This window comes from Lolium rigidum, chromosome 5 (assembly GCF_022539505.1).
Source record: "Lolium rigidum isolate FL_2022 chromosome 5, APGP_CSIRO_Lrig_0.1, whole genome shotgun sequence".
NCBI lineage: Eukaryota > Viridiplantae > Streptophyta > Magnoliopsida > Poales > Poaceae > Lolium > Lolium rigidum.
In genome coordinates, this window is record NC_061512.1 from 238,147,645 (window position 1) to 238,158,281 (window position 10,637).

At 41.9% G+C, this 10,637-nt stretch overlaps 1 protein-coding gene across 1 annotated transcript; it reads right to left on the minus strand.

The window, feature by feature from the left end:
* Positions 1 to 325: 325 nt before the first annotated feature.
* Positions 326 to 9,911, minus strand: LOC124652821. Its single transcript, XM_047191864.1, has 14 exons — positions 9,590 to 9,911; positions 9,367 to 9,485; positions 7,978 to 8,139; positions 7,828 to 7,884; positions 4,850 to 4,882; positions 4,707 to 4,760; positions 4,555 to 4,624; positions 4,387 to 4,475; positions 4,273 to 4,308; positions 4,120 to 4,186; positions 3,872 to 4,024; positions 2,613 to 2,893; positions 1,642 to 1,767; positions 326 to 992 (listed from the first exon to the last, which is right to left on the minus strand). The coding sequence occupies exons 1-14, from the start codon at positions 9,759 to 9,761 to the stop codon at positions 675 to 677; spliced, it is 1,737 nt and encodes a 578-aa protein (XP_047047820.1). The 5' UTR covers positions 9,762 to 9,911; the 3' UTR covers positions 326 to 674.
* Between the last annotated feature and the right edge of the window lie 726 nt (positions 9,912 to 10,637).

Sequence of the window (10,637 nt, forward strand, 5' to 3'; positions counted from 1 at the left end):
CAACAGCTTCTTGGCGACCTCCTCAGCATCGCAACAATATTTGTAGACAAGTCCGCAATTCAACTGTGCAAATATCATATCCGCAATTCGACACTCTTCCATTTTATCAAGGAGTGCGTCAAGGACAGACATGATCACGGAAGACCAGCTTGTGGACAATCCTGACCAAGGCACTTGGTCACATTCAGTTCCAGTCTGATAGAGAGAATTAGCGTCATCATTGTCAGCAACTAAATTTGGGGAATAGTTGTTTAATTTACGTTGCTTAGCTAGTAGCCCCAAAGACTGGACCACTACCTGCATGTGCTAGTAAGGAATAAGTGTGTGAGCAAATAGCAGCAAGACAAGATAAGGTGTTAATGTACATGTCAGAATAGAATGTCAGAATAGCACTGCAGTAGATAATGGCCTGACTTCCTGGCTTTCACTAGTCAAGAGTTCACACTAGAAGAGTAGTATGTGAGCTGGTCCTTGCAGCTGACTAGTACTACAAATAAGCCCCTTACTGTATCATTTGATACTAGGTAGTGAGTGAAGAAAAGCACCAAGTTTGAGCTACACCAAAACTATCCGTGTCCCTCCACTTTCATTTGAGTTTGAGCGTATGTACAAGTGCAAAGCGTGAGCAGCTGTAAGTCGTAGGAGCTGACATTCTCTTCAGTGTAAAATTTTGCCTAGACCCCCTCTTTGTCCTCACCACTGCCGCTGCTTGATTGCCGGCCTATCAGTGTCGATCCCATGGTGGGAGTTGAGCTGAGCAGCTGCTCAATAGACTGAACACGACTATCAATTCTCTGAATATTACTGTTGATCTCAGACAGTTGTATTGAGACCGTCGCTTGGAACTGATCAAACTGCAAACACACATTCTGAATTAAAGCCTTCATCTCCAGTCCCAGCCCCTGTGTCGTTTCACCCGAAGTACTGGCTCCAGAGTTCCCATGTGGCAGCTCGTGTGCTTCACCCGTAACGGCCGCAGCAGCACCCGTTGTCTACAATTAAAAGATAAAAGGACAAAGGTTTCAATAGGTAAAATTTTAAAAAAAATGCTCAATACATAAAATTCTGAAGTGGGTTTACCCAAATAAGACAGTAATACATTTCACTAAAACACAACATGATTGTGGCTGACCAGGTAGACATGTATTAGTCTACTTTTAATGTAATATTAATGTATTTGCATTGTCATGCAATGTTGGGCAAGCGACATGGGAAATTAGAATAAGATGAGGTAGTTTGAAAACATTGTAGGAGCTATTGTACCATGGGTTCATTAACCGGAAAATTACAATTCTCATATTTCATTGCTACAAACATGAGTCACTGTAAAATAACACATGTCATTTGGATACTTTTTTTCAACTCTGAAGTAGTTTGATACAATACAAATAGTTAAAATCAATTTTACCAAAGAAAAATTGTAGGCACACCAGTGTACCCTTTGGTTCATTCTCTGGAGAAGTAGTACATTTTTCAAATAATAATATATTCATCTTCACCATGATGTAATTACTTAACACTAGTTCTTTTACGGGCACAAGCGAAAAAGGGAAACAAAATCTACTGTAACAATAGACTGAGTAAACCAACAAAAAAAGTTGCCCAAAAGTTAGCAAATGTGTTTACTTAAGTACCATGTACCTCTGTGTTATGATGCTGTTTCCACTGCAGCAGATGAAACATGCCATCACCCCCCCTCAGAACAAGTCTCCGTCTCGACCAAAGTTTTCCTCTTACTTCAAACCAATCAATTTCCACTCCTTTTTCCTGCATTTTAAAATATGTAGGTTTCAAATGTAGCAGTAGTAAAAAATAACAGTAAAATCAAATTTTACTCCCCTAAAGTACCATTAGTGTTCACTTAGCCCAATGAACTTGACAAATAATTTGTTATCACTGAGGAAAATTTTATTATTCTTGGCACCGATTTACAGTACTCACTAATTAACCATAGAACTGGATCCAAGCACACTCCCAGTCATCTTGATCTTAACTAACATTATCTCTAAGATAACAATCAAAACATAAATTTTAAAGAAATATTGCTATTTCCTCAGTCCGGCCCTGTGGCACGAGCCTTGGCCCATAGAATCATCTTATTTAATCCTAGAACATTGTCATGCTGTTTCAGTTTCTAAACAATGTCAACTGTACCAACCTGGTCTAGTGGTAGGAATCATCATTTACCGACCCTAGAGGAGATTGATAGTATGTTTTCCAACCCATTGATGGGAAGAACAATGGAGTAATTGCTACCTTCAATGCAGCTGCCTATCACCTGGCCTAAGTTACAGATGTAATTGCTGTTTGTGTACATTGTGGCACAATAGACCCAACCTCATCCAACCGAGTAAAGAGATAAGGTCATCATTTGAGAAATTGAAGATATAGAATCATAGAATAGTTAGATAGATGCCAAATTAGTTTCCGTTAGGTTACTAGATTAGTTTCGTAAGGGATAGCATCTTTTTTTCTATAGTAGTCAGAAGTTAGGCTAAGAGTTAATGCAGTATCCTATTCAAAGTCTTGAAACAACAAGCATACAAAATTGTCTTATAAAATAAGTTGTGGAACAGCACATAGGTAAGACGACAAATGATGTTGTAGCATACCTTCATTTTACCAATGAATTTCTCAGAAGATTGCACATTTGCAAGAACACTATACCCTCCTAATGCACTAGATATCGGGCACTTGGTAGAATCAATCACACAGATTAAACCATCCTTCTTAGTATCTTCACTGACATCACTGACTGAAAACATCTGTGCATTATATAACAATCCAAGAGCTTGCTTCTTGGTGATCCACCTTGGTGGCCCCCTGTTGATCTCATTTATCAGGTCATGCACAGTTTTAAAACCGTGAAGTTGATTGTGAGATAGAATTCGACCTACAATTTAAAAAATGTGATGGTAAGAAAACTCTAACTTTACTACAGTAATGTAGACAAGGTAAGGAAGATTGGCTGGATAGAAAGGTAGTAAAGACAGATAGAAAAGCTAGACGGGTAGACACAGCAACTCAATTAAAAGAAATCGTTTCTTCCTTGCTGGACTCTATTTTTGAACAATTCTTAGATGGGCCTGCCCTAAGGATACATATGAAACTGACTTAGACACTTAATTCACCTGATTCTTCTACCAAACCAACCTATACTACTCCAGCTCTAACCTACTAGAGCAAACTGACCTCCTTTATGCTCAATATACCCTGTGATCAAGTTACCAAACCGACATACTATGCATGCCAAGGTTACTGGACTTTATTTCCCCAACAGAACTCTACAACATTAAACTACAAGTTTCTCCACCTAGCTAGGGGTGGGCATAAATACCAAAAACCGAAACAATATCGGTCATCTCAGTTCGTGAGGATACCCAAAGTAACTGAAGAACATAACTTGGTAAGGCCCTAAGGCCCAACTCCAGCCTTCCATGTCCCAGGCCAAGCGGCAAGCAAACTAATCTAAACTCAGTGCCCCTAAGTTAACCATATCACCTGGGCTAAATCAGCATGCCACAGATTAGGTGATAGGTGCACTTTTTGTACATCAGAATTCGGTTGATATGTGCGCTTTTATTGTGAAAACGCAGTAGTACAAGACTAGAAGAACAACTGCTAGCTGGTAGCTGCATGCGTAGGCTAACTACTTGTTGCTGCGTAGCAGCTAGTTCCATGCATAAAAACGCGCTTACAGTTGCAGCAGTTGCATAAAAGCCGAACCAAAGTTTCAGCTAACCAAACTATATACTGTAGTAAGAGGTTAATTTGTTCATCAATGTGCAAGAACCGAATTACTCAAAAACTGAAAAAACTGAACTGAATGAACCAAAAAAACGAATGCCTAGTCGTACAGCTAGCCACTCACTTGGAAAATCAGAAGGAGTCACAGGTGTAAATAATCTTCCAATCAGAACTTTGGAGCAGCTTGGTGTCACTATAATAGTCTCTGAAGTAGTGAGTGCTGTCTCAGCAACACCAGTTGGAGTCTCACCAATGGCATTTGCAAGCTCAGCAATATCTGTTGTGAAATCAAAGAAATGATAAGGAAATGGATATAGCCTATAAATACCGAGGTGTAGTGCTTCAAAGCAACAACCAAATTTAATAACGTACCACTCTCACTCCACGTGGAAGGATGATCAGAATCTATAGTTGTGGAATCAAAGTGATTCACCATGTGCTAATATCAAGACAAAAAATTTGGTAAAGCCTAATGTTTATAGTAAATACAAAGTTGAGCTTTTAATCTCAATATGGTAATTTCACCTCGGCAGCTTCTTGTTCCAATGGTGCTCCAAAATTCTGGAAAAAAAAAGAGTATTTGAGAGCTAACACGGAGACATGTATACCTACTTATCTAGCTACAAGTGTTAATTTCACCTCATTTGCTGTTTCCAAACTCTCAGGGAGTGCAGCCCCCACTATACCAACTGGAACCTCGCCAATAGTAGTAGAAATCTCAGCAATGTCTGTTGCACAATATCAAATAGATGCTAAGGAAATTAGTATATATGATATACTTCTAAGGTCTAGTGTTTCAGAGCATACCGCTTTGCTCCCGCGTGGAAGGATAATCATAATGTTGAGTGGTCGTATTACCAACGAGATTCATCATATGCTAATATCAAGGAAAAAAAAAGGTAAACCTAAGAGAATGTTTAGAGTACAATACAGAGTTGATGTTAATTTAGTAATTTCACCTCCATAGCTTCTTGATCTGACGCAGACACATCATATTCAAATCTCAATAAATCCTGTAAAAACATGTGCAGTGGAGTGTTAACGTAAAGACATGTACAAAGATATACTTATGTATCCTACAAGGGTAAGAACAAAATTTCACCTCATTTGTTATTTCCCAAGTCGGGTAATCACCCTACAAAACAAATAAGCAAAAATGTGTTAGCATGGGTTTAGACTTTAGATGCATGTATGTTCTATCCTACAAATGCAAAAATATATGTTCTCCAATTTTCAGTTTGCTAGAGGTATAATCTGTGGTTCCTTGGCAAAGAAATCAAATTTGGTTTAGAATATACATGATTCCATACATTCTCACACATTTGATAAAGGAGGTAAGGTTTCTCCCCTATTTTCGTCCGTTTTGGATTTGCCCATACTTTTCAACAGAAATTACGCCCACTGCCGCCACCTGAGTAATAAAAACATAGTCCCCACCACTCATTCAACCAGCCTGAAATGTTTTTTTCTGTATTGAGGCCCGAACTCCATCTCTCTTTATAGGGTTCCTCCACTTCAAACCCAACCGCCACATGGCACTCCGGTTTCCGCAGTAGTCTACCCGCCAGATTCACCTCCAGCAAGCCATTCTTGGTCGGAATCCTGCCGGTCTGGCAGGAATTCGACGCAGACAGCGGCGGGGAGGGCCTGGACACGAGGAACTGGTCCAGGGCAGAGCGGGCTTGGCCAAGGCGGGACGGCAGTGAAGCCGGATGATGGCGGGTACAAGCGCGTAGGGGAGCCTACCAGCAGAGGTTTGTCGGTGTGTATCGGGGTGAGGGGTGAGGTAGACAAATATTGCAACGCAAGGTATAGGGGACACTGAACTCTCTCTCGGGTTCTCTGAATTCATGGAATAAAGAGTCTTTTGGTTCAGTCAATATGTCAAGTACGGTGCTGGAAAATACTAAATGGAAGATGTTTTGGTCTGTTCTTCCCTTCGGATACTGAAGAAAATTCAAGCCTTTGTGGATATGATTCAGACGCACTTAGTGAAAACGGTACAGACTTCTAGGTGTGAAACCCTCAAGCAAGTTCAGAGATGTCTTCCACCGCCTGCCCTCCTGGTCTGTATCAACGTGGATGCCGTGGTCTTCTTTTCCTTGAGAAGCTCGGCAACGGGCATGATGCTCTGATACCATATAGGACGGTGTCTCATAGTTTGCTGTCAGTCCTTTCAGGAAGTTACCTTGCCAAAATTTGCTGAAGCTTGAGGATGGGTGGCAAAAGGTTGTGCTACAATCTGATTGCTTGTCATTTTGTTATGAAACTCAACTCAAAGGAAGAGTACAGGTCTCAGACGGGTTCAGTTGTAGTACGATCGAACAAGGGGTGAAGAAACCGCTGTGATACGATCTGCTGGCTCCAAGGTCCGACAGCAACGGCGTGGAGATGGGGTCCTGTGGCCGACGATGGCAAGACAACAGTTTTTCAAATGGCGTCACTGAGAGAGAATATGTGCTGATGTGCTTGATTAATGAAGAGTGAATCAAAGGGAAATTGGGGCTGCTGCATGCCCAGATTTGAGAAGAATGGAAGAGACTGTGTTAGAGGATTAAAGAAAACGCCATTGTGCTATTTGCTTGAGAGGGATCGCACGAGCTGAGAGACTGCGAGCTGAGTTACTTTGCTTCCGTGCTGCTGCTACAACCAAATTGACAATCGCTGCATGAAAGAGCAGAGCCGACTCTGACATGTTGTTGCGTGTTTGATAGTTCAAAGAAGAGAATAGGTGAATTTTCAACAAAAAATAAGCAGTCAATCAACTGCCTTATCAGCCGCATAAAAGAGGAAGCTGGGCTTTGGAAGCTAACAGGTGCACCAATCTCTTTGGTAGACCAGTATGGAGTGGCACCGTTGGACCCAGGTTCATTTTATTTAGTTATATAAACCTTTTTTACAGGGAGGTTTTTCTTCTGCCCTTTCTTTGTACTATGTCTTTTTTGCCTAATGAATGAACATAACAGCTCTCGTTCTATTATTCAAAAAAACAAATACTGACAGAGAATAGATTTTTTTCTGATGATTTTGCAGGTTCTTCATCTATGAAAATGAGCGCACGAAATGTTGGCGTCGGAGAAGACAGCCGGGTACCAGAACACACATCAATATAACAATTTGGTGGATCCTGGTGGCGACGTCAGCTTGACATTGTAAGTTGGGCAGCAAAAGTTAAGTCAAACAGATTACGATGGTTCATGGTTGCCTCTCAGGAATCCAACTGCTAAATTTCTTTTGTACTAGAGTATTGAACTGAATGCTGAAATTACCATTCCAACTGTGCTTAATTAACAAGATTGAGGGGTTTGTAAAGTGGTAACAATATTTCATATCGAGTTTAAATGTTTCTTGCTCAAAGCATTTCACTCAAATGGCCAATAGCTTAACCTACCGTAGAAAAGTTGTGATATTTAAGCATGCTTCAAACCAGTGTAAAAACATCACCATGTGCTTGCCATATTTATTGGAATGAGTTAATGCTAGAACAATTTTATCAATAATATTATTCACAACCTGGAAGGTTGAAATCTTAGAATTTAGCTATCATGCTGATCATGAGAATATTTAGACATGAACTAAACAAATGTATCATAATAAGCAGAAACTTTTCTTTGTCAGAACTATGATCAATTATCTCAATAGGAGTAAGAAAATAATACTACCCCAATCATGAAGGGCAGAATTAGCCCAGAATTCAATGGATTACTGAGAAAGTAATAGAGAGAGTAGGTGCATGGAGCCATCAAGCAAACCCCTATGAATAAGAGTGCTAAATCAGAGTTGAACTGAGGTGGCCTAATAAGGGCAGATTTTTGCTTTCACTGGGAAAGCAGAAACAAGGGATTAGTGTTTCTCATTTAGCCATCCTTTTTTTTTATCATGTACAATGACAGTGATCTCATTCTCACCCTGTAGCATGCTATCATGTAGCCTATCTATGCATCTGTCTGTTTAAATTTAAGAGGCCAAATTATTATTTGTGTATCTAGGTCTAACACGAGCATTTTTACTATACAAACGTAAAGACACTAATATCTGAAGTAGCTGACATTAAGGGTGGTTTCGAGGTGAGAATGTTACCTCATCCAACGTTGTTTCCTGGGCAGGGGCTAAATTGGAGGTTGGTTCATTTATATCCTGCAACAGAAAAGAACCCTCGCTGAGTTTTTTTAACATAATCATACGTGCATGCTTACTGTATGAATGTTAATTTGAGGCAAACAAAACCACCTCTTGTAAAGTAATTAGAATCGAGTTCCAAGTCCGCAAGTCAAGGCTTCCCAACGTGGTTATACTTGAAAGCTTAGTGCCGTCATGGTAAATCACCATATTTTCCGCAGAACACACAGCCTTTCCTTTGACTTTCTCGAAATATACTTTTAGATCCTGGACCTGCAAAAATGAATGTTCATTGCAAAACTCATTGCAAAACTGGTAGTGATAGTGCGAGAAAAACTTGAAGTGCTTTTTATGGTGATCTTTAACTTCAAAACTGGTGTTTGTGTTAGAAAACAAAAGAGAATATGCAAGGTTAATTGAATAACTCAACACATGAGGCGCCTAAGGTTTTTTAGACTCCCAGTGGTGGTTTTTGAGTGTCATCACACATGCATTGCGGATCTGAAAAGGACACATGTACCTCTATATGGGAAAAAAATTAATGAGACATAAATTCCAATCTTAAGAACTGTGCGCACTACCTTACAAACAGTTGTTTTATCTTAACTGTCTAACAACTTGTTTACTTTAAATTGCATTCAGCTAGATGCTATAAAGCCAAAAACAATGTAGCAAGAAGTAAAAAAACAGAAATGCATGTAAACAGAATAAGAGATATATATGCTTCTGTTGGTAAGTAATTATACACACATCACATGCAAGTAGCTTTCCAACACTTTTCTACCTAGTCCCCCTAACTTCGATTATCCCCAATTTGAATGGAAATAATTTTCAACATTTAGCCATGGCATCCACAAGCAATCATCATAGAGGAAAGAAATACAAAACTGGCAGAATGTTCTATAATGTTGTTGATTGTTTATGAATCTTCAGATTTCGAGCAACATACAAATACTGCTAGAAACACAATTTGGTGTCGTAACTCCCATGCAATGATGTAAAGCTGGTTGAAGCATGATAACAGTATTTTCTTCTGAACATAAAATTGATATTATAGAATTGTATACATAGTACTAGATGTTTCATATTGTCATTTATTTACATTTTCTATCCTTGTTGCCTGCCTCTTGCTGCTTGTGCATAGTACGTTTATATTAGCAAGGTTTGAAATAATCAGGGCACAGGAAGATAGCCAGTAGTAGTACAACATAACCATGTAGCTTTATTATTGTAGAAGACAAAATAATCACTGTCAATACTATCTGTTTATAATAGCGCCTCTTGCCTATGCCTGCTAAAGTGAGAATATCTCATTGGAAATCATAAAGGTTCCTCTTAATTCAACTGCAGGATCTAGCAGGCTAGATACTTATTTCCAATGGAACTGTTTTTTTTGGCTCAACTGAAGTTGAAAATTTCTGCCATACTGATATATACACCCACAGACGGTAAATTGCAAGCAAGATTTCGTGGTGTCAGAGTGAATTGGCAAAACCCTACCGTTTGAGAAGAATCGAACGAAGCATACACTATCTCCAAGCCATCCTTGGTATGCAAGTGAACTTCTATAGTCAGCTTCCTCTGTTGGCCCCCTTCACGCGAGGCCGACGTCGACAGCTCTAGCGCCCGGGAGGAAAACAAAATGTTAGCCTGTCTTGAAATCTCAAAGCGCGCGATCGTAGGTGGTGCGGAATGCGGCACATCTCGGGGCAAGTAGAAGTACCTGGTAGCGTCGTAGAAGTCCAGGGAGGCATACTGTAGGGCGTGGGCGCGGGCGCGGGCGCGGAAGAGGACGAGGAGGAGAGGGGTGCCCCCGACGCGTGGGTTGGCCGGGAGGAGCACGCTGCCTCCAATCTCCTGGAGCCCGGCGAGGAGGAGACGTCGTTGGCGTCCATGGGGCGCCCCGATTGCGGTGGAACCACTGCGGTAGGGGTGGAGGAGGAGAGGGGTGCCCAGGACGCGTGGGGTGGCGGCGAAGAGCACGCCGCCTCCAGTCTCGTGAAGCCCGGCGAGGAGGGTGTTGCGTCAGCGTCCACCGGGAGCCCCGATTCCGGTGGAACCACGGCGGTGGTGGTGGTGGAGGAGGAAAGGGGTGGCCCCGACGCGCGGGGTGGCGGCGATGAGCACGCCGCCCCCGATCTCCTGGATCCCGGCGGGGAGGGGACATCGCTGGCGTCCATTCCGACCTCCGGCGGAACCACGGCGGCGGGTGGGTGGAGGCGAGGGCGAGGGCGAGGGCGAGGCCCAACCGCGAGGTACACGACGCGGCCGCAGGGGAAAGGCAACTCGTCCTCGCCTCGGGGGGCGTGCGTGGTTTGCGTGTACTCGAAGGAGGCTTAAACCCCCACGGCCCCATCCCCAGTCCCCCACTCTCTCTCTCTGGCCCGCGCTCAGCCCCAGCTGGCGCCTGGCTGGCAAGACCCCACCGCCTCGGAGGAGTTCTCTCAGGCAGGCTTTCTTTTCTTTCTTTTTCCTCTACCAATTTTTAATTCTAATAACAACTAGTGCATTTTGTTCTTTTTTTTGTATGGAATGTCCAGGCTTTATTCAGAAACAAAAGCACCTACACTATTGCCTTGACAGCATGTAGTGAGGAAGCTAGGAATAGCTCTTGTGTACATGCTAATCTAGCACACGGGTGAGCCGACATATTGGCTACTCGCTTAACATGCCGAATACAAAAAGATAAAAAAGACTTAGCTAGGCCATCTATTTCGGAAAGAAACGGCTCTACCACTAAGCGTGAAACGCGAGTTCCAGAGATCGACAAT

Coding starts and splice junctions, on each gene's coding strand:
- LOC124652821 (XM_047191864.1), bottom strand. CDS start 9,761: ATGGACGCCAACGACGTCTCCTCCTCGCCGGGCTCCAGGAGATTGGAG. Junction 2,894..3,871: donor GACTCCTTCTGATTTTCCAA/GTGAGTGGCTAG, acceptor TTTAAATTGTAG/GTCGAATTCTATCTCACAAT. Junction 993..1,641: donor AACAGCATCATAACACAGAG/GTACATGGTACT, acceptor TTTTAATTGTAG/ACAACGGGTGCTGCTGCGGC.